Here is a 23,617-nt window from a genome sequence, read left to right as displayed (position 1 = left end):
TATAATGTTTCCTTTGCCTGGAGGGTGTTTGTGTGCTGAGTAACAGTGATCCGAGGTGGCTGTGGAGGTCTGCTGGAGTGGAAAGGCTCCTTCAGTGCTCGGCCACCCCGACCTCCTGAACCCTGGTGGGGATGGTGAATTGTAAGCGCACCGCGGAGCCCAGGGCTCTGGAAAGGAATCCCACCGGGCTGCTCATGCAGAACTTGGTGGCTGTGTTCTAATATGCTGTGTTCTCTTCACGTCCGCATGGTGTGTGGCTGTGCACGCGTATCCTCCACCCAAGGTGATCTCTGTCATGTGAGACCGTAAAGGTAACCAGATGGATTTTAGAACCAACTTTTGTATTTAAACTGTTAGAATTTTTGACATTTTAATTTGTATGCAAATATTAATATGCAATTTAAAGGTAACTAAATGGATAGAGCTGCACATTCAAAGGTAATTACATGGGTTTTTCTGGATAAAAATCAAAAAACAAAGTCAAGGTATCCTAATGGATAATTTCAGAATTTTAGAATTAATACATATGGCAGAAAACTCAAAATCCGCTTTTGTTTGACTGTCTCTATAATGTCTATCTACAAAGTATAACATGTTCTTTAGTTACTGCAGGAGAGTCAAATGCTGTGCTTTCTCTGATGATGCTCTGGTGTCCACTCTGCTATCAACTGTTTTTTTTTTTTTAAAGTTTGGCTGTCAAGCTGGCATGCAGACAGGGCATGGCCTCTCTCTCTCTCTCTCTCTCTCTCTCTCTCTCTCTCTCTCTCTCTCTCTCTCTCTCTCTCTCTCTCTCTCTCTCTCTCTCTCTCTCTCTTCTCTCAGATAGTGCCTGCATGTGTCTATGAGAGTGTGTCTGTATGATGATCAAGCAGCAGTAAACTCTTCCTCGCCCCTGTCTGTCTGTCTCTCTCTCCTGAGCCCCACAGCATTCTCACGACTATCCCATTCCTCCTCCACCACCTCAACTACCACCTGAACCACCTCCACCTCCTCCTCCACACGGAGTGGGTCAGGGCCAAGCTGCCCTCCTCTTCTCCACTCGGCGGGGCACTCGGGAGCTCTCAGCAGTGGGCGTGGCACCTCCCTGGCTCACTCTCGAACAAAACACACCGGGCAGGCAGAGAGAGAGAGAGAGAGAGAGAGAGAGAGAGAGAGATACCACCAGCTGTCCCCAGAGCCATAGGAGGAGTACTCTCCTCCCCAACAGCTCCCCATCAGACTCCCCTCCCTCTGACTCGGCCGTTTGCCAGCCCTGTTTACCCATTACACTGCCTGCCGTGTACACATGAGGTCTGCATAGCTGGAGCGTCGCTCAGCCATAGCGATTGGTCGGACAAAAATATAGAAAAAATATACAAGACGAGACAAGAAAATAGTCACGGCAAGCTGTGCCAGACTGTTATTTATTTGCGAGGTCGCGGGTGGCAGAAGTTGATAAATATTAGTGGGAGATCTGTTGTTTGGGGAAAACTGACACCCTCTCTTTGTGGTGACCTCATGTGGAGACACTCTGGCATCGAGAATACGTTTGGAGCTTGGTGTTGTAACTAATGATTTTCATGAATAGTCTCTCTCTCTCTCTCTCTCTCTCTCTCTCTCGCTCTCTCCCTCTCTCTCTCTCTCTCTCTCTCTCTCTCTCTCTCTCTCTCTCTCTCTCTCTCTCTCTCTCATACTAACGTTTGCTTGACAGAGTTTGGAAGAAAGGAATCCGGTCATGTGTTTTCTGATCAGGCCAGGCTGAGTGCTGAGAATCGAGCCGTGCGGTGTGCCATGCCATGGCATGTGAGTCAGCAGGTACGCCAGTATGCAGGATGCAGCGGGCTAATGAGAAAGTGGCCAGTGATAGCCTACACCGCCCACTGCAGGACCACTCTCACACTATATTTAGCCAGTGATGAGTGCTAACGTTACATATTGAAATACACAACATGATCCGCTGCTCTGCAGTCGGCAGGATGCTGTTGGTGTGGAGATTGGTGTGTGTGTGCGTAGTGTGTCAACAGTGTGTGTGCGCTTATGTGTGTATGCATGTGTGTGTGTGCGTGTGTGTGTGTGTGTGTTGTGTGGGAGGGGGATTTGACAGATGGGGGTGTGAAAAACACATGCTGCAACACAGGGGACCAGACCTAAGACCACTGCAAGGAGAGGGAGATGGGAAAAGTGTGTGTGTGTGTGCAAGTGTGTGCGTGTGTGTGTGCGCGCTTGCGCGCGCGCGTGTGTGTGTAGTGTGTTGTATGGGTGTACAGTGTCAGGTGAGATCAGAGGGGAAAACAGGTGCACCATTGTTGGTGTGTTTTACTTAATAAGCTCTTTGATCTATTTTTACCAGATTTTTCAGGTAGCAGGGTCTGTTCTTCAACTGTTCACCTGCAAATTCATTTACGTACATGGCAGAGATGGATTTGTCTTGCACCCGCAAAAAAATGCTAAAATTATTTGTGTATATTTTCTCCAGGTCACAGAAATGGAATATAGTCACCCATTGGAATACAATCAAATGTGCTGCAGTAGACCACATATGAACCAGATGAACAAACACAACAAATAGCAAGATCACGCCATGTAATAAAATCCTTTGATGTAATGAGAAGATTCCAACACGCATCTTCTTTTCTCTCTGAAACATTTCAGGTTTTCCTCAATGCCTCGCTTCCTATACAATGGTTTATTTACCCTTGTCTTATCTCACCTTTTGTCCTTTAGATTTACCCTTAGGCTCAGACTAAACTGACACTGACATTATCCGAAGGTCTTTTATGCAGTGGTATTTGAACAAAGCCCCCTGTTGAACGCAGCTCTACCTGTGTTTCCCTGTCTTCAATGTGCACTTCCAGTTCAAAGGTCATCAAATGCTCATATGGCAAAGGGTCAAAACTCAGTTGATTTGATGTAATTTTCTTCTCTATGTGGGTCTCTGTGTTACACCAAGCAATCACATATGTAGGCCTTTAAGTTAATCAATTAGAGTCTAATTATTAGACCATTCACTGTAAAAAGAAAATTAAAAATTCTGCAGTCTTATATTCAAGAATATCTTCAGACCTTAAACATTATTCATTGCTTCAAGTTCTTTTCGTTTTGAGCAAGGTTATTTTAGTTGTCATTTAAAAGGCCAATGTTGTTTATCATTTATAGTGTTATAACTCCACTTGCTGGGTGCCAGGCCGGATGCATACTGTTCTCTTGTTGCGGTGTTTGAGTCCAAGCATCTGTCCATCACAGATTTGTTTGCTTGCACGATAACTTTCAAATGCGATTTGCACCACCATACCCTCTGTGCTAACACTTTATAATACATTACATGAACTGATTACATTTTAGAGGTCAATGCTTTTCAGATGACTTCGGAGACACTTTTTGTTTGCATGATCACTTCTGAACAGTTGGACAGATTTTTTTTTACCAAATCTTGTGTTCTAACATTCTATTAAAGGTACGTACATGAACTGAGTAAACTTTGGAGGCCAACACTTTGAAGATGGCCTTGCAGGCATCACAATCCATGGTTAGTAGGCATCAACTTCAGTCAGTTATTTAAAAAATGTTTTTGCTGTTATGCGTTTGGGTAAAAGCATTTAGCCATTACTATTTATTCATGTGAAGACTTTTCTTGTCAACCAATATGCGTTATGAAAGGATGATTAAGGAAGAAGGTATGTCTCCAAAATCTAAAGTAATTTAATTGTTGTCCAAAGCAAACAATTTACTGAGATTGATAGAATTCCACAAAACTGTTAATGTACATCAAAGTGCTAAGAGCAATAGATAATTTATATGACATTGCAATGGACCAAACAACTAGTATAAAACACCTGATTGGTAGTTTACCATGGTAGACCTACGTATATATGTACAGAAAGAGTTTACTTTGCTTTCACTTTGCTGTCACTTAAATGGCAGAAGTGTGTGCTCCGTGACCCCTGCATTTCTTGCATTATTCCCTGTCAGTCAAACACTTTGCTGACAGACTGTCAGACAGAACACAGTTCCGGGAGAACTCTTGGCAAGGATGAGGACCACGGAAACTCTCCCTGGAAGCCCAAGTTTGACAGGAAGTCCATTTGCCACCAAAGGAATTTGTCCCAGTAGATGTTCTCCAGTCCAGTCCCGTTTCCATACAGTTCATAAAGGGCTCCTGTTCATGTCAGTTCACCAACAGCTGAGCAGGTTAGGGAGCAATGTATTGATGGTGGCACCACCAAAGCCTCATCCCTTCAGAAGTCCAGCTGATTGGAAATAAACAAAACAATTACAGTTGACTTCGCCAGAAGAACCAGAAATACTGTAAAAAAAACTAAGTCCAAAGTCACACTTGAAAAAATTGAGTATTACGTTTGTAAAGTGGACAATGCAGAACACGATGATGATGAGAATGCCGATGATGATGGAGGCGATGGCCACATGTAGCGCCTTCTTGCCGAGTCGCCGTGAGCCCTCGTAGTCACCTATCTCATGGCTGTTCCTCGACTACAAGAGAACAGAGGCAACTGTGTAGTGCCCATTAACATCATCACACATACGGTATCGTTCAGCAGAAACATTGTATCTCCACTATTTTTTTCAATTACTTCATATTCGTTCTTTATTCATTGTATAATATAAGTCTGTACTACTCTGTCTCTATGAGTGTATGTGTATGATAAATCACTTCATGACCAACTTTAATATTGATATGATTTATTTAGAATATAGTTATTTATAAATCAATAAGTAAAAAACTATGAAAAGTGGGGCTACAAGGTTTCTGTCAGACAGTGACGATATGCTGTTCTTTTATGTGACCTGAAAACTCTGCAAATATTGTTTTTTGCCTGACTAGAAGCTCATAAATGATTGCTGTTGCCAAGATACAGTACATGGGTGGATTTAGTGTGGAGGGTCAAATCCTAGAGTACATCACAGTACCATTTATGCTACAGGACTTGCAGATTGTGGAGTTCTTTGTAAATGCCCTTCAATGCCAGAGACAGAGCTAAGCCTGGTTTAGTAGTCTTTTGCAGCCAGTCTGCAAGTCTATATGTGTGAAGATGGAAGAAAGAGAGTGCAATGTCTCTCTATACTATCAAAGTGCCTGAGGTGGAGTGTGTGTGTGTGTGTGTGTGTGTGTGTGTGTGTGTGTGTGTGTGTGTGTGTGTGTGTGTGTGTGTGTGTGTGTGTGTGTGTGTGTGTGTGTGTGTGTGTGTGTGTGCGTGCGTGCGTGCGTGCGTGCGTGCGCGCGCGCGCGAGTGTGCGTGCGTACGTGCCAGTTCTAAAATGAAACCCTGATACCTAGACAGCTGCTCTATTCATCACCTGCACAGAACAGTTTGGACCCCAAAAGCTGCTCACGCACGCACACACACACACACACACACACACACACACACACACACACACACACACACACACACACACACACACACACACACACACACATACACAGAAAGAGAGAGAGAGAGAGAGAGAGAGAGAGAGAGAGAGAGAGAGAGAGAGAGAGAGAAAGAGGACAGACAGACAGGCAGACAGAGTAAGAGAGAGAGAGAGAGAGAGGGAGTGAGAGAAGGAGTTGGATAGCAGACAGATAATACAGGCCCAAGAGATCCTTTCACTCCACCTGACCCAAAACTTATAGCCGCGCTGTCTTAACACACCTCAGGCTGTGGCCCATATTACACACGGGTCAGCAGCACACGCCTCCCCAGTGCCGAGCATCACACCGCTGACACACGTCAACAAGCTATTTTGAGGCCATGGGAAGGTAGACGGGACGAGCATGGAGCAGGACGTGTGTACTGTATACATATCCAAAGCACATAAACAAGCCGAGAGCCTTTCCCGACGAAATAAGAGATAGGGAACTGTTCCTTCCATTCCTTGATTCAGTTGAGCTGAACCTTGACATGACCTCTCGAACCACACCTTGCATGTGCTTCATACGTAGTGTGCGATGTTGTTTAAATTGGTGTCTGGTAATGTTTCAATCCACTGTGTAATGCTTGCTGCACAGTGAACTGAAAATCAAGCGGACGGTCTTGCATAGGGGTATATAATCAGTTGCACAGTGATGGAGAAGATATTGAGAGGGTTCCTGGTCACCTAAATCCTGTAACCCCACACCAGTCGTAATCTCACCCTAGTTCCTCCTCGTTGAGTGGTTTGACACACTGCAGCAGCCTGTGTGATGTGTAAATCATCCCTGCATGCTCTGTGAGAACCACAGCCTGCTCCATGATATAACCTCTGGAAACTAGGACTAACGCCAATACTCTATCCACAACACCAATTCTCTACACACAGCAATAATTCTCCACACACCAATGCCATCACAACTTACTGAAGCAACAGGTATGACACAGTCTGGCAATAAGGTGCACCATAATAGCCCCCAGTTCTTCATCACCAGCCAAAATGGCTAGTAGATGCTGACCTTACCAGCCAAAAACACACTCACTAATGGGTCAACGTGGCTTGTAAGTTGGTCTTTTCTACCAGCCAAACTGACACTTTGCCAGCATGTGGTGGGTTAGCTGGTGTTCATTTAGAGCCCTGACCCCCCCAGTATCCCACCACTCACGCAGTAGTGGTCCCCAAAGCACCTACCATGAGTGAGAAGACGAGGGCCACGATGTTGACGGGGTAGGCAGGGCAGAAGCAGGTGAAGATGGTGAGCAGCAGGTAACTCTGTAAGGGCGGTGGCGGGATCTCCCCCATCCCATCCCAGCTGTGCTCCAGGTCGGCGCTGCCATTCAGGGAGCTCTTCAGTGCGTCCACGCGCTCCATTGCCGGCGTTGCCGCCATCACCCACTAATGCAATACAGAAACTCACACTTGCTCAAGGAATAGCGAAGTCAAACTCTATCGAGTCAAACTCCACCAAGGAGCTCTCAAGAAGTTCCAAGTTCCCCAGACATAAACAAGAGAGGCCAGTCTTTTTTTAAAAGCATGCAGATAAAGTAAAAGAGGGCAGACAGAAAGGCGGGAAGAGTGATGACTCCAGAGATATGTCTTAAGAGCAAAGAGTGTGTGTGTCTGAAGGATCCAGGATGCGACTGAGGTTCAGGGGAGTGCGGTGGTGGGGGGTGGCAGTGGTTGACCCAATTAGTTTTGGAAGGAGCAAACACATTCCCCTGAGAGGGAGGGTGGGTGGCAGAGGAAGAGTTGTGGGATTGGGGTTGGGGGGCACTTGAGGCTAAGGACAGGCTGTTGGAATGAGCAAGGTGTGTGCGTGTGTGTGTGTGTGTGTGTGTGTGTCTGTCTGTCTGTCTGTCTGTCTGTGTCTGTACATGGGTGTGTTCTGGGAGGTAATGTAAACAAACATAACAGTGGCACTTTGATCAATATTCCGAACCTGTGCCATAGATGTGAATGGTGAGAAAAATGACCCAAGAATTCATATGAAATTACAATGGCAATATTTTTACTTATTGTCATTAATATGTCAATTAGTTCTGTCAACAACTGCTATGGCATGCCTGTGGCGTCGCTAAAAAAGGCAATGGTTACATATTAGTGATATATCATTAGACAATAACTGTCATGGTGAGTAACGGCCGGATGTCTCCATGACACATTCATAGTACAGCTCTGTTGATCACATGGCCCCATGCTCAATTTTAACTACGTATTACTAACTGCTGTGGCACACTAACATTCATCTCAATACATTACTCCAATGGCACTTCTGTTCGCACGTGAGGGAGCGCTGTACATTTTCCACCCTCTAGCCTGAGCTCCTTGGTAAAGCACACAGTGTCACATGGCTACAGCCAAACACAAGAGCCTTCTATTTTGCAGTGCCTCTGCTGCGGTGGCTAAGAGTAGGGCTCTGAAGGTCTGATCTGACTCCGCTTGCCAACAGGTCATACCACACCAAGATTCATATTCCAGGCATGCAAGGCACACAGGGGTAGGGCTGGCTGCCGGACGGCACTGGTGGGGACATGATATAACAAGGGTGACAAGGGCCAATGACAGTGGAATAGAAGCCAGTAGGAGACATAGACACATAGACGGTTCAGTATGTAGTAAAAGGGTACTACTCAGTACTAACCTGCTTCTCACGCAGACCCTCGTGCATTTCCACCCAACTGGAAACAACCATCTGCGTGAGAACCAGGTTAACTCAGTATAGCCTGGGTATAACATGCCACGTGTTTCTTACTTCTAATATGCTTGGTTATGGAAACACTATGGCGTGGTGTTGTACTGTAAAAGTGTAAACGTAGTGTCATAATGTGATTATAATAGTACATAGAAATGGTGTTCTGTACCTTTAAGAGATTACAGCCACTGCGCGTGTACAGCCAGTGCACATTGACAATACCTCTCTGTTAGAAAGTAAGCTACATGAAAGTAAGCTGTATCTCTTTGTGTTTCCTCTGAGGCTTTACAATATATTGTAATAATCCTTGTGAGGACATTGTGGAATTATCTACATGGTGTCAGAAGTGGGATTCGAACCCACGCCTCCACATGAGATGAACGTGTCAAAGTCACAGGATAGATATGGCTGCAGCCTGGGGGGACCCGACTGCCAGAGTGCCAGGCATTGATTGGCAAAAGAAGGGGTGAAAGGTTTGCTTTGCAGATACAGTACTGAGAAATGTATCTCTACGCAATACTCCTCTCCACAGTTGGCAAAAAAATTATGACACGGCTCATTTTATTTAGTCAGAAAATATGCCTTCTTTGGGGGGCAGAAGGGGCCTTTTGTTGGGGCCCCGGGCTATCTTTTTATTACATTATATTACATTTAGCAGACACTTTTAACCTTTAGATCTTAATTCGGCCCTGGCATTTTCACTGGCAATAGTGCAGCCAAAATATTCACCGCTAATTCTGAGTTTGATGAAATTGCACCTATCCAATGCCTCTTCTTGCATGCTCAGTGTGGACAGCATTTGGGTTTTGAAAGTGACTGCAGTACCATTTTCGTCCACATCAGTCCTGCTGCCTCTCTCATCAAGCCACACAGCTCTGCTTTGCCTGCTGCTGCTGCTGAGCTCACAGCATGACTCAGCACTTTTCTAGCTGGCCCTTCATCTTATGATTTATTACAGCATGCATGTAAGCATGGGAGCGCTCAGGTGGGAGTGTTTACCAGTACAATGGAGCGGGAAGTGTAGCGTAGCGTAGCCTACACACAACAACACAACAAAAGCCTCGAGGCCATAGGATGTCAAGTGTGTGTTTGTTGAGCACGGATTCACCCGCTTGACACGTAATGCCTGCGAGGGCACAGATAAACCGGACTGATAAAGCAGACAAACAGGGGGCATCAATAATTCAGGCCCAGAGATTAGCGGGGCATCTCACTCACTCTGTGTAATGCCTTCCATCGCCACCACTCAAACCACATTACTGAAACCACACTCCCAATTCCCTAGTTGGCCCTTTCAGATTCTTTCCATGTCTTTTTTTCCATTTTAATTTGAACTGTGTGTAATTCCATTCTAATTTTTGTTTAAACAAGTGTGAATAGGAATCAGAACACTACATATGAGCCTACAGTAGAACTACAAGATAACCACAAGTAAACTATACTGAATAACTAAAATTAGTAAAGAGACGGCATTAGGATTATTCAATATCACAGAGCATTACATTAATACTATTATAGTACACATCATAGAATTACTCAAATACAGAATTATTATATGACATGTTCTTGTTAGGTGTAAGAGACATATCACGACAGCAACAGACCTCAGTGGAATGTTTAAAATAATTTATTAGGAATTTTAAATTTGAAATTTCCAGAGGAGATAAAAACAAACAAACAAAAAAACATAATAAACATCAGGGTGGGGGGCAGTCAGCAGAGTGTTTTAAATTACAGTGTTGGCAGAGACCATTGTCCGTTTTAAGAGCTGAGGAACTTCAAACAGATTCATCCATTCCAGAGCCCTGGTTGGGGCTCCCCTCACACCCAAAACCCCCATACACCAACTCAACAAGGGTAACATCCATAACAAAGGTTTCCAGTTACAACTCCATACATCTTTTAAGCCCTGCCCCATATAACCAACCCCCATACAATTCACCAACACACACAGGAAACAGGAAATGAATGCTTTCCCAAAAAAAAAATCACTGAATCATTATTGTAAGAGAGAGGGGGGATAAAAATGGGTCAGAAAAAATAGAGCTTCTTTTTCTTTTTGTGAAAATAAGTCTTAATGCCACGTAATCATCATCATCATCGATATTCATACCATCATTAATAGCATAATTCTTATTAATTAAGATAAAAAATAACTTATTGCTTTTTTTGCTGGTTAAATAGTTACAGTGTGAGTCAAACAGTAGTTTTGTGGGGCGTTTCTGTCAGTTAGGGAGAGAGTGCTTCGAGAGGTTTGACATCTGTGAGGAGGATTCGTGTGCTGAGCAATGTATTGCAGAGAAGCGAAAAAGCAAAATAATAAATGAACGAATGAATGAAGCTAATGTCAGCTCTGAATGTATCCTGGGGCCTTTTTTGCCTTCGCTTTTAATTGCAGGACAAAAAAAATCCCCTTGAGTTCAAACGTAGGTCTCCTAGTGTTTGATGTTATTGATCGAAATGAGAAGGGTTTTTATTTTCGTTGAGCAGAGGAAATGCCTGGTGCTGCTACGTACAGGATTTCAAACGGGGTTTGAGTTTTTGAGTGATGTGAGGCTTGTTTGTGGTTTTTATATTCCCTGTGCAGAAGCTCTCCCCCCCTGAGCGCCGATCTAAACACACACTTCTCCTCTAGACTGACAGAGACAAGTGTTTCAGTACCAAAAGAAGGCAGTTGAAATGCATGTAAACCACCTGTGTAAAAACCCTTACTTCAGCATACTTTTGTTCAGCACACGCACACACAAACGCACACACACACACACACACACACCTGCACACACGCACACTTGCAAATACAGCACAGCAGACCCATGCAGTCACACGCACGCACACACTACACGCTTGTTCTCCACATCTTGCAAACACACAATCCACAAAGGACAGGTAGACCGGAGTAGAACCATGATATAACGGCTCAGGATCCATTCCATTGCTTTGAAAATGTGTCCTTCATCTTTTTTTTTAAACACAGTAAAAAAAATCACCGTTATCGCAACGGGGAAGGAAAGGAAACCAGACAAAGAAATTGACAATAGAAGACAAATTGCGCAAAAAATATATGTATTTCCCAGAAAAAGCAGTAATAAGAACCCGTCCCACCCCACCCCAACCCAACCCCTCCCAGCCCTTCAAACCAGCCCCGGAAACCCACAACCCACAACCCAGCTTTTACCAAAGCCATAAAAACACTGGAGATCCAGACGGGCCTTCACCCTTTTCCCCAAGTCCCACAATCCAATTGACTCGTGCAAAAGCTGACCAAGACAGTAAACATCATGTCTTTACAAGTACAGCCGTCAGTAAAAATTCATGCAAGTTAGTCCCCCCCCCCCTATTTTCACATGTGCACAACTGGGGCAAAGTTTTGTTCAAGAGGAACAACGTCAAACGGTGGACACAATCTTTGAAAGACACCTGGGGTACTTCTGTAAGAACATGAATCTGCAAAGCAGACAATGACTTGACACTATGTCCAATAGAAACACCCGGGTGAGCAGCGTTTCGGGATGAGCTAGCAAATAGACTAAAAATGGCAATGACATGAAGCTACACATGTAAAATATGTGATTACGTCAAAACCAGAGATGAATGGCTGAGTGCAGGAAATGTCTTCAAGAAGACTTGAAATGTTGACCAGGGAGAAGGGAAGTATACAAACTGACCTCACACATACGGTGCAACAGTTCAGTGTAACAAAAACAGCTCAGTAACTTCAAACATGGAAAAAAGTCAACATGTAATGAAAGACAGAATGAGTCGGTATATCTTGAGACAAAACTGGAAAGCCATCATAATCCACCATCAAGTGTCCTAGTTCCTTATCCCATCCCTCTTCTACCCAGTTCTACAGCAGGGGCCTAGGGATAGCTCTCAAGCCTCAGTTGACCGAAATGGGACACAGCAGAATAGGTCCCCTTCACTGTTGCTTAACTCTACCCAAAGCTGTTGACCTTGACTACACGACCTTGACCTCCCACGTACCGCTGCATGAAAGTCCTTCTCCATCCAAGCTTTACACCCCACCCACCCCCTCCCCGCCGCACCAACCCACCAAAGCCGACCCCCCATCCCACCCCATAAGCCCTCCCACGAAAGTTACCCCCACACCCCAACCCTCCCAACGCTGTGCTTTATATACAATATCTTACAGGAGGAAAAAAATAACACATCGCTTTCAAACCAATTACAGAAGAAAAAAAAATCTTATCACTGTTTTGATATTAATAATAATATTACAAATGTCTGTTTGTTTAAAAACTACCAAAATATACATTTTAGTTTTTTTTCCATGTTTTCCTGTGTCTGGTTTTTTTGTTGTTGTTGTTAAAATAAAAAAGGAACGTGAATTTTGTTTTTCACATGTTTTTTTTTTTTGTTCTTGTGTTAAAATGTTTGTTAGGAGCACTAACGGAGAGGAGAATGACACCAAAAAACCTTCTGTGTCGTCACACATTTCATTTTCTTTTCATTTCTCTCTCTTTTTTGCTCTTTCTCTCTCTCTCCTACTACACAGCATGTTTGTTTTGTAAAATAAAACACAATAGTACATATGGTCAACATGACATTCAAATGAGACATCGTAATGTAGCAATTAAATTAAAACTCCTCAAAAAAGAACAAATAAAAAAAGAAACATAAAAGACTCCTCATGTCTTCCTCAAGTACAACCCCAAAACGTTCCTCTGATTTTTTTTGCACATTTTCTTTTTTTCCTGTTTTTCATGTGAAGAGACAGCGCATTGTGACTGAGCCGCAGAGAAATAAAACTCATAACAGTTTCAGATAAAAGGTAAAGATCTGGATAACACGAGGGATCAGGTGAAGGAAGGAAGTGATGTTAGTAGTACAGAAGACAGGAAATGACAGGGAGGAAGAACATTTTTTTTTCTCTCATATAGAAGAAAAACATCTTCAGTCAAGACAGGTGAAAAAAATCAGGGGAGACACCTGCAGCAGCCAATCAGATCGCACCATCAGGAGGCACACAGCAGTTTGGTTGGCTCACCAGCAGGATGAACCGCCCCCCCTTCTACCCTCCACGCCGGGTGTAACTGGGAGGCATCTCAGTGGTAGCCATTAGTAAAGGCTGTCGCTATCAGGGGACCCTGGGAACAGAAGGACACAATGAGGTATAAGGAAGGACAAAAATAGCTAGCTGGAAAATTATAATTATACGTATATATAGTTATAATATACGTGTATTCAAATATAACATGTACTATATTATATTGCTGAATAATACAGTCACTCTGCACAGACATTATCTGTCCCTGTTTATTCCCTGTGTGTCCATGTAAATACTAGATATGTATGAGAGAGGTATGCTGTGCTTCTGTGTATCTATGGTGTGCGTTCTGAGGTTGGGTGAATAAATCTTGGTTGCCATACCCCGAGTCCATGTCCGAACCCTGTGCTCGGGGCAGGGCTGGCTGCACTGATGTAGCTGCTCACTGCTGAATCCTGATTGGCTGCGGCGTACAGGTCAGCCATTGGTCCAGGGCTGCTGGTGCCCAGGAACCCAGCAGTGCGTGAGGGCGTTGAGCCTGCAGGACAAAATACCAGATATATTATCAGAAGAGACCGCTTGCAGAGACAAGCTGGCAGACTCAGTCTTATACATGTGCAGTTGTGCACACACACACACACACACACACACACACACACACACACACACACACACACACAAACAAACAAAAAAGAAATAGTCGAAAGGCACTGTACCTCTGACCAATGCTGATGCCGCTGCTGCAGCCGCCATTGGTCCATAGGCCGTGAGTGGAATGGCTGCAATAGGAGACATGAGAGACATGAGACAAAGACAGAGACATGAGAGCAAGAAATGGGAAAGGCAAGCGGCAGAATATTTACAGAACTACATTCGTCAATAACAACTTTTATCCTGCTCAGATACCTTCCTTGGCTTTCTCAGATCTCTCAGACAAAGACAGACATGTTTGAAGTTGATTGAAAGAATTTCAGTCAGACACATGCAGGCTTATGACTCCAAAGACTTAAAGGTGCTTTAAGTACTTTTAGATGTTGAGCAAAAAAAAGTTGTTATCTTCTAAATTTCTGACACTGACTGACAGCCTTCAGACGGAATCCTTAACAGACTGAAGCGAGCAGATGAAAATATAAATAAATAAACATTTCCAATAAAACTTAATTTATAATGTTTATACAGTATATGCAAACCAGGGCTTTGAAACAGATATTTTTCCCAACTGGCTCGTTCCGCACAGAAATAGAATTTTAAAATTACCGGTTTTGTGATCCATCATTAAATAGACGTTCTCTATAAAGGTTAGAACAAAAAAATCCAGAACAGTTAATTTATGTTCACATGTCAACTGTTACAAATGGCTATAAAATTGTCTCATCAAGCTTACAATAAGTGAAATACCATAACAACCTTCATTAGATAAGACAAGAATAATTAAAAACAATTATCATTACAAACGTGTTTATTGTTAACCGAAGTATTTTCAACACAAATGTCAATGACATTAATTTATATATATATATATATTAAGTCACATGGCTATGTCACTCAGTGGGCAACAACAAAATGCTATATCTTTGAGGAACAAAATAAAAAACGGTATTGACTGAGCTTCTGTTCCGAAATATACAAAATACCGGTAATAGTTTCTGGATTCTTTCAATTCCATGTGAAATAGACAAAGCTCCCGGTTTTCTTTCGTAGTACCTATCAGTTCAAAGCCCTGGTGCACACTACACATATTATGGTTTTAATAACTACAAAAACACATCCAAAACCAAAATCTCACAAAGCAGTTGCCCTCCACCAGTCAGAAAAAGCTACCGACACAGTAATGTTAATTCGACTGACTGATACTAAACTGCAAGTTAGGTTGTAACTTTCCACTCAAACAGATTGGTCGCTATGAGAAGAGTTACAAATATGTCAATGACTTGGATGTGATCTGTTAACAACTTCTCAGAATCCCTTTCAGTTTTAATTGGCAGTGGGGTATTCTAAGAACAGGGTTAAGTGCTATAGCTTACCAAGTCAACCTATAGGAAGTATCAAAAATAGGAAGAAGTGAAGTTAATAATGGGTTTCGATTGCAAGTGCCATTGAATTAACAAAATAAGGACTACTGACTCTTGTAGATGATTTACTAATGCATCAGGGTTTACCTCACCCAGTTCAGGGTTACTACTGAACCCCTGGAAGTGGCATTGAAGGGATATTGCCAGCGAGCAGACTACCAGGCCAGCAGGTGGTAGCAGAGAGCATGTGCATGTGACAGACAGACAGAGAGCTGCTTGTAAACCCCAGAAGAGCAACTGACCTGTGAGTTCAGGGGGGTGGGATGATGTCAGGAGGGGGGTCCTCTCTAAATGGAATTCTAGAAACAGAAATGTCAAAAGAGCGTTGTAAATACACACGCTGTCCACCACGAGCCAGGCTAACCACACACACACACACACACACACACAAACTTACACACACACAAACACGTCTAATTAAGCACACCTAAACATACACACATACACACTCACTACACCAATGAAAGGGCGCTTTTTTAATCACACCATCTATAAGCAAGGAGTAAACAACACACACGCCACATACGTGCACTCATTCGTCCACAAACACATTCACACACCCGTTCATACATACACACACACACACACACACACAAGCAAGCGACTTACAGCAAGGAGTAGGTGCTACGTAGGAGAAAGAGAGGGGGAAGGAGGGGGCAAGGAGAGAGTGAGAGAGGCGTGTGAGTAAAAAAAGAGGGGATTGAACAAGACCCAGACAGAAAAAAAAGAGGTTTGGGTTTGAGGTGGGGAGAGAGGGGAAAGGAAGAGGGGAAGGAAAGAAACAGAAGGAAGGGGGCTTGGTTAGATTTTCGGTGACACCAGGAGAGCACAAATCTGAGCAGAGGAGGAGAAGCAGGAGTGCACTGACGGGTTACAGGTCAACTGAATGGGGATTAAGGTGACGGTGATCTCAGGAGTCGGGGTTGCAGGGTTAAGGTTAGGATTGGGGTTGGGGTTAGGATTAGGGTTAGAGGTGGGCAGGTTAGGGATCAGTGGAGGACAGGAGAAGGAGCATGTTAAAGAGATGTGTCTGACTTACAGCATCTCTCCTTTACCCGACCCCATACCACCCGCCCCAATCCCCTCAATACCCAACTAGTGAACGAACAAACTCCCTGAAATCTACAAGCAGCCAAAGACCAAAAGCTCTTGGTGCGTTCTTTATGAGTGTATGTGGTGGCTTCATGTCTATTGGTGGAGCTGATTTCATGCTTTTGGAATGGATATAAATATATAGTACTATCCACAATTTTGACATAAATAGAAAAATGTGTTTACTCCAATTGCACAATCAACAGTCAGGCTACTTGACTATCATTATCATCATCATTTTTCTTGTGATTTACCTGTGTTACGCCTGACATAACTATCTCTAATAATGTAATATCTTTGACATAATTGTTGAAAACTGCTTTTGATTGTTTTCACAGCACTTTGGTCAAATGTTGTCAGAAATGCTCTACAAATATGATGTCATATGCCGTGAGGTAAGCGTGTTGGTATCCACTGTTCTCTGAGTGCATCTTAAAGGGGTTCCGGTTCCACTTCTCATAGGGCCCGGCCTCCTCGTGCTGCCATATGTCTGTCAGACAGCGAGGGCTTGGCCAGAGAGCTGGACAGGTGGGGCAGTGGGGAGTGGACTCACCAGGGAACTGGTAGGTGTATCCTGGGGTGATGCCCGTGTAGCTGCGGCTAGCATAGGTGGCCGTCTGGAAGCCTGGGTAGCCTGAAAAGAATAACAAAATATGAACAATGAATCTACGTGTATTTTTATTCACAATTTACTCGTTCAATATGTATATACACAGAAATGAAATCTATTCAGTTGGAAGTGCAAAGGAAGAAAGAAAATTCCAGTACTGAGGGAAAATAAACCATTTACTTTTCATTCAGAACCTTGAGATTAAAGCAAGTATTTTTTTATTTGTGCTAAACAATTCAATTCGCTGGCTGTTTGTCTAGTTCATGCGAGAAAGCACTGGGGGCCTTGGTCGGTGTGTGCCTATGCAAATGCAAACATGGCTCTCTAGGCAAATTCTGTGGCACTACTAGGCTTACTTTTGTCCCCCTCCCTGTCTCACACAAACACAGGTTCAGCTCTGCTAATCAAAACCATGCGTGCACACAGTCCAGGGAGAGCAGAGGCCATGTGGCCGGTCATCTGTAGGCCCTGAGAGAGAGGAGACGAGCTGCATACCACACAGCCCTCCTGCTAAGGGGAGCACGTGGAGGATAGGAAGCCTTCCTGAATTAAGCATGGGGGGAAAACACTACCTCTTGCTACCATCGGAGGGCGCTATATCTCCTAATATGACCACATGGCAGCACTACTGTAGTTCCCCTGGCTACTGGTTCAATGCAATACTGGGGTAATAAGTATGCATGTATTATCAAGGAGCTGGATTCCACTGATGAGTCAGTGCTTCTTAAAATGTGGCTGTGACAGAGAGATATATAACCTCTGACAACTCTAAGTAGAAGATTCAAGAAAGCATGTAGCTCGCACTCAAAAGGGCACAGAAAATCAGCAAAATATTGTCACAGTACGGCAGACATTTGGGTTGAGAAAATGACGTTTACTGGGCTCCCCCACACACAATCTCAAAAGCTCAGTTACAACCACTCCAGAGGACTTTGCAGGTTATTTTGTGCTTTCCATCTTATTGATATCATAGATAGTGTATGTTCGTTCGCTCTCTCTCTCTCTCTCTCTCTCTCTCTCTCTCTCTCTCTCTCTCTCTCTCTCTCTCTCTCTCTCTCTCTGTATAGACACTGGTCTAAGTTCTACGAAACAATAGTTATTCAAAGAGAAGGCCGCTCAATTGTGAGGGGCAGCCATGGCCCAATTTAGAAGCTGGTCTTGTGATAGGAAAGTTGCAGGTTCAAATCCTCCACTAGTAAGAAGAATGTGAGTGCTCTGCAGTACCCTCATTCATGGCTTAGGTGCCCTTGAGCAAGGCATCTCACCCCCACATTGCTCCAGAAAATGTAACCAATACCCTGTACCTAAATAACTGTCGGTGGCTTTGGATAAAACCATCAGCTAACTAAGTGTAATATAATGTAATGTAAAATTATATCATGTGATGTATTTTGTGCTTTTTCCATGTAGGGAAAAGATATGGGCTGACAAAGTCTAAGGTCGTGAATATGTAAAAATGAACATCACATAACAACAGGCGTAGCTTCTAAAACCGATGTTCCATAGTGCCATTTCAATAAAGGCACGGGTCCACCTCTAATAGAGAGTCTCTTCAGGTGACAGAGAAGCCCATTGTGCTACTGGTGTGTGCCCCTAACCCCACGTTACTTCAGGAACTCTAACCAATGCCCTGTAATTTAATAACTATATGTTATAAAGGTGTCAGGTAAATGTAGTGCAATGTAATGTTTGTTCTTGTGTGTGTCAGCAAAGTGTAATGTAATGTAATGTGATGTGATGTAATCAGCGATGGGCAAACCTGTCTAATTCATCCAGGTGTTCATTCAACCAGCCAACCACCTGGCTGAATTGCAGAGGTAAAACCAAATCATTTGGAATATTAGACACTGGATTGTAAATTGATGAATCCATTTTGCCCATCATTGAATGTAATGTAGTGTAATGTAATGTAGTGTGTGACTCCTCTTACCCAGCATGCCGATGCCCAGCATGAAGGCGTCCATGCCGTAGGGCATCACCCTGGAGCGCCCCCTAGCTGAGCCCGTGGGTGACATCACTTCTTTTGGCTGAGCCTTCTTACACTCCACCTGAGGTAGCATACACAAATGCCACGCACTTAACACAGCTCAATGAAAAACGATACAGGCTAATTCTCAGTTCATTTACATATTTATTACCACATAAACACTAATGATGCTATCTATGGTTTATTTCATCCAGCAAATGTGCTACACTCAATTATGGTCCAAGGGGTAAACCTACCATTTTATTGTTGATCTCATGGAAGTGGATCTCACAGACCTTCTCCACCACATCTTCGCTCTCAAAGGTGACAAACCCAAAGCCTATACAAAAGATGACAAACACATAATCATGCACAGTATAAGGGGTATGAATTGTGAGGTACTGCTGTGAATAGTTACATGAAATCTGTTTTGGGGGGTGTGTGTGTGTGTGTCCTAGCATTCCCTCTACATTAACCAGAACTGCTGCTCCTGGGACAAGAAACCAAATGAGTTTCAAGCTCAAAAAAAGTCTATAGTTTCTTACAACTAAACTCTCTGGAGGGTGTGGAGTCCTATCTTCCAACAGGTGGTGAATATCAAAGCATGTTTCTGTGATATTGAAGGGGTTAGTTGGCACTGTACTGCTACAACAGTCTTCAGCTGTAAGGTCAGCTGAAGGACTTAAAACCTTCAGTCGATACCTCCTCTGACACGCTGAAGATCCTTGGAGCACCCCCGCTGGCCCCCAGCACGGCCGCTCAATCCTTAAGTCCCTCCTGATTTCTTTAGCTTCCGCTAATCTAATTTTCCTCTTCGACCAGTGCATCCCCCCTCCCCAGCTGTTGCACACTGATCCTGACACCCTTCACCCTCCGACCGACCAACCCAGCCAGCAGCCCTTCGCCCTGGGAAGACCACCACCACTAACCATTGAATCACTTCCGTAACAACCCCCCCACCCCCCCCCCCCAATCTCCTCAAGCTGCATGCAACCTCTAGACATATAGACCGTTCCACATACCTCTACAGCTGTCTTCAAATGTAAAACCATTGGTAGTCCTTCCGACCTACCCTTAACCTGTTCCCTATCACCTGAGAGCTTTTCAACTGCCAATCATCTACTTTAAGCCCATCCCCCTCTATGCGTTTGGCTCCACCCTCTCACCTGATGGCTCGGCCTATCCTGTGGCGGCCTTATCCAGCTTGGCATGCTCCTTTACCCTGTCAATCTGAGAGCTTATGGCACGGCTTTAGCCTGAGACCTGATTAAGCAGCCACCTGATCGGCCCAAGCCAAGTCCAGCCCCTCGCTTCAACTCAGCTGAACTCAAACCCAGGCCTCCCCCCAGGGCCATGGGAATAAAGGAGGAGAGAGGAGAGGAGAGGAGAGGAGAGGAGAGGAGAGGAGAGGAGAGGAGAGGAGAGGAGAGGAGAGGAGAGGAGAGGAGAGAGCACAGCGTAGGTAGGGGTGAGAGAGTACAAGTAACCAGAGGGGGAAAACATTAGGGCATAGATGGTAAATCTAAGAGAAGATCATACAGCTTTAAGTAGACAAAGCAAAAAGAAATGAGAGAACGGCACGAAGAAGAAGAAAAAAATGAACAGAGCGACTAAAACAACAGTAAAGAAGAGATGGTAGCGATAGGCCAGACGAGAAAACACAGTGAGAGAAGAAAGAAAGACTAGAGAGAGAAGAAAACTGCAGAGCTAAAGCAGCGTGAGGAGGGGAGAAGAAGAAGAGGAGGAGGAGAGAAGGAGGAGAGGAGAAGGAGAAGGAGGGGGGGTCTATAAAGAATCTAAAGGTCATCCCAGCTGGTGTACATTACATATTAAAACAAATCTGAGCGCCTGATCCTCATATAACAGGCATGTGCGAGTGTGTGTGTATGTGTACGTGTGTGTACGTGTGTGTACATGTTTGTACGTGTGTGTGTGTGTGTGTGTGTGTGTGTGTGTGTGTGTGTGTGTGTGTGTGTGTGTGTGTGTGTGTGTGTGTGTGTGTGTGTGTGTGTGTGTGTGTGTGTGTGTGTGTGTGTGTGTGTGTGCGTGTGTGCATTGAGCAAGAAAGAGGGAGAGAAAGATAGAGAGAGCGTCTGGATACTTGTGTGTGTACGAGATTGTGAATGTGTTCACACATGGAAGATCGTTCAAGTGTTCAAGTGTGTTTGTGCGTTAAGTGGTGTGCGTGATAGTGTGTCTACCAAAACGAGTGTGTTTATAACGGCAGTCGTGCCACTCTTACCTCTGTGCCTGTTGGTGGTTTTGTCAAACATGAGCATGGCGTCATCGACCTGCAGAGGGACACAGAGAGATAGAGAGGCAATGAGATGAGATGAGATGAGATGGGGGGAGGCAGCCAGCCCAGGACGGGAGCAACCATTACACAGCATGAGGTCGCACTGTCTCTCCACACAGAGGGGCAGAGAAGAGGGGAGGGGAGAGGAGAGGAGAGGAGAGGAGAGGAGAGGAGAGGAGAGGAGAGGAGAGGAGAGGAGAGGAGAGGAGAGGAGAGGAGAGGGCCAGACAGATGGGGAGAGAGGAGAGGCCAATGGAGGGAGGGGAGGGGGGTGGCAGGTGACAAAGGAGAAGAAGAAAAAGGAAGACCCAGAGAGATAAAGAGGAAGGGAGAGAGAGAGAGCGAGTGGAGGAAAGAGAGAGAGGGAGAGAGAGGGGGAGGAGGTAGGTGGAGAGAGAAAAAGGTGGAAAGGGAGAGAGGGACACAGAGCAAGGTAGGAACAGGCTCCCTTTTCACTAAGGCAAAGCTGAACAGTGTTGAATGTCTCTCCGCTCTCTGAGTTTTTTTGGGAAAAGCTTGATACCCACTCTCTCACTGTTAGAGGAACAGGAGCTGGAGGAGTAAAGGAGGGGGTAATCTTTTCACAAACTCTGCATCCCATTTCTCTCCCCCCTCTCCCTCTTTCACGCTTGCCCTCTCTGTCCCCCTCTCTCTACTCTCTTTCTCTGACTCTCTCTCCCGCTCTCCTCTCTTCCTAACAAAGTTTACTATTCCCATGGCGACCCTCTAAAGAATTTCAATTAGAAGAATTTACCCCCCTCTCTCTCAGCTTGAATAGGGCAAGCCAGAGACTCTGTGTGTGTGTGTGTGTGTGTGTGTGTGTGTGTGTGTGTGTGTGTGTGTGTGTGTGTGTGTGTGTGTGTGTGTGTGTGTGTGTGTGTGTGTGTGTGTGTGTGTGTGTGTGTGTGTGTGTGTGTGTGTGTGTGTGTGTGAGAGAGAGTGAGTGAGGTGTGCGTGTGCGTGTGTGTGTGTGTGTGTGGGGGGGGGGTGTAGTGTGTAGTGAGAGGTTCATGGTAGGGGAAAAAAGAAAGCAAGCGCAAGGACACAAAAAACACAAAGTTTTCAATAGGCAGAGGCAGAAGGATTCAGCAGATACATTTTCATGGACCGGGACAGACAGACGCACAAAAGTGGAAAAAAAGAGGTGTGGAGGGTAGTGCAGGAAGAGAGGAGCGAGGGAACGGGTGGAAGGGTGGGGATGTGCTGTGAGGATGGACAGAGAGAAAGAGATGAGAGGAAAGGGGGGCCAGGAGGAGAACAAAGAGCAGAGAGGGGGATTTGTCAACATGCACTCCTTTCATTCCCGTTCTAGCCTTTTCTTCTTTTTGTCCCAACTGCCTCCCGCTTTCTTTCTCTCTGTCTTTCTCTCTGTCTTTCTCTCTCTCTCTCTCTCTCTCTCTCTCTCTCTTACTCTCCCCAATCACCTATTCATTCTTTTTCTCCCCCCACCTCACTTCATATCCTTATTTCCCTCTGTGTGTCCTCTCTTGACTGACTGGAGGGAGTACAGGTGTTTTTGTTCACAGGACTTCATACTGTAAACAGGGGTAGAGACTTTCATGTCAGAGACGTGTGTTGGTCAAGTCATAAGCAATCCGACATTCTTGTACAAAAAAGACACGTTATGTAGGTTTTTAGTTTGAGCACGCGTCTTTGGCCAAAATCACAGCCACAAACAACAAATACAAACACACACACACAGGTGTGGTTAGGACAGAAGAACACATGCAACCCAAACCGGTCTTGACTCACACACAAATACACAAAAAGCAGACACACACACACACACACACACACACACACACACACACACACACACACACACACACACACACACACACACACACACACACACACACACACACACACACACACACACACACACACACTGTGTACAGGAGGCTGAGATCTAACAGATGCAGCCCGTGCCAAAACCACACACAGACACACACACACACACATACAGTACGCACACACACACACACACACTAGTCACACACACACCTCACACTTGTTCCCAAGCTTTCTCCAGGGCCCATCTCCAGCCCTCTCGCTACTAAAGAAACTCAACACAGGCGGGTAACCTGAGCAAAGCCCAGCCACCATCCTCTCCTCACCACACCACACCACACCAACCGTTCCCCTGCCCCTCTGCCCCCTGGCTCTCCACCCCAGTGGCTGCTCACTGCTCACTGGGGCTTAGGGGCTGTGAAAATGGATCTATTTTTTCTCTCTTTTTTTAAATAAAATTTCACCACCAAATGACCCTTTCAAGTCAAGGGAATCGACAAGCCTTTAGCTCACATAAAGGAGGGCCCTGTGTGTGTGGCCATGCGCACAGTCAGATTTACTATCACCGTTTCTGTGTGAGTATGAGCGAGAGAGAGGTGTTTGTCTTTATGTGTGTTTCAGTGTGTGTGTGTGTGTGTGTGTGTGTGTGTGTGTGTGTGTGTGTGTGTGTGTGTGTGTGTGTGTGTGTGTGTGTGTGTGTGT

The 23,617-nt window shown here is 44.7% G+C and overlaps 2 protein-coding genes across 2 annotated transcripts in view; both read right to left on the bottom strand.

The window, feature by feature from the left end:
* Positions 1-3,411: 3,411 nt before the first annotated feature.
* Positions 3,412-7,035, bottom strand: LOC134458503 (transmembrane protein 233-like). Its single transcript, XM_063210841.1, has 3 exons — positions 6,580-7,035; positions 4,333-4,467; positions 3,412-4,226 (listed from the first exon to the last, which is right to left on the bottom strand). The coding sequence occupies exons 1-3, from the start codon at positions 6,775-6,777 to the stop codon at positions 4,215-4,217; spliced, it is 345 nt and encodes a 114-aa protein (XP_063066911.1). The 5' UTR covers positions 6,778-7,035; the 3' UTR covers positions 3,412-4,214.
* A 5,155-nt stretch (positions 7,036-12,190) lies between these two features.
* The window catches only part of LOC134458501 (RNA-binding protein Musashi homolog 1), a 27,326-nt gene continuing 15,899 nt past the window's right edge, over positions 12,191-23,617 (bottom strand). Inside the window, exons 7-14 of the mRNA XM_063210839.1 lie at positions 21,071-21,119; positions 19,086-19,168; positions 18,793-18,910; positions 16,806-16,886; positions 15,403-15,459; positions 13,805-13,867; positions 13,472-13,626; positions 12,191-13,188 (exon numbers count right to left, since the gene is read on the bottom strand). Coding sequence (XP_063066909.1) covers positions 13,147-13,188; positions 13,472-13,626; positions 13,805-13,867; positions 15,403-15,459; positions 16,806-16,886; positions 18,793-18,910; positions 19,086-19,168; positions 21,071-21,119 — 648 coding nt within the window. The 3' untranslated portion in view covers positions 12,191-13,146. The remainder of the gene's footprint in view (positions 13,189-13,471; positions 13,627-13,804; positions 13,868-15,402; positions 15,460-16,805; positions 16,887-18,792; positions 18,911-19,085; positions 19,169-21,070; positions 21,120-23,617) is intronic.

This window comes from Engraulis encrasicolus, chromosome 11 (assembly GCF_034702125.1).
Source record: "Engraulis encrasicolus isolate BLACKSEA-1 chromosome 11, IST_EnEncr_1.0, whole genome shotgun sequence".
Lineage (NCBI taxonomy): Eukaryota > Metazoa > Chordata > Actinopteri > Clupeiformes > Engraulidae > Engraulis > Engraulis encrasicolus.
Note: the sequence above shows the minus strand (reverse complement) of the source record. Positions and strands in the feature narration are given on the sequence as shown.

Bases quoted from the DNA above. Each gene is read 5' to 3' on its own strand.
- LOC134458503 (XM_063210841.1), bottom strand. From the start codon at position 6,777: ATGGCGGCAACGCCGGCAATGGAGCGCGTGGACGCACTGAAGAGCTCC. The intron at 4,468-6,579 runs GTAGGTGCTTTG...GTTCTCTTGTAG, and splicing joins CCCTCGTCTTCTCACTCATG to TCGAGGAACAGCCATGAGAT.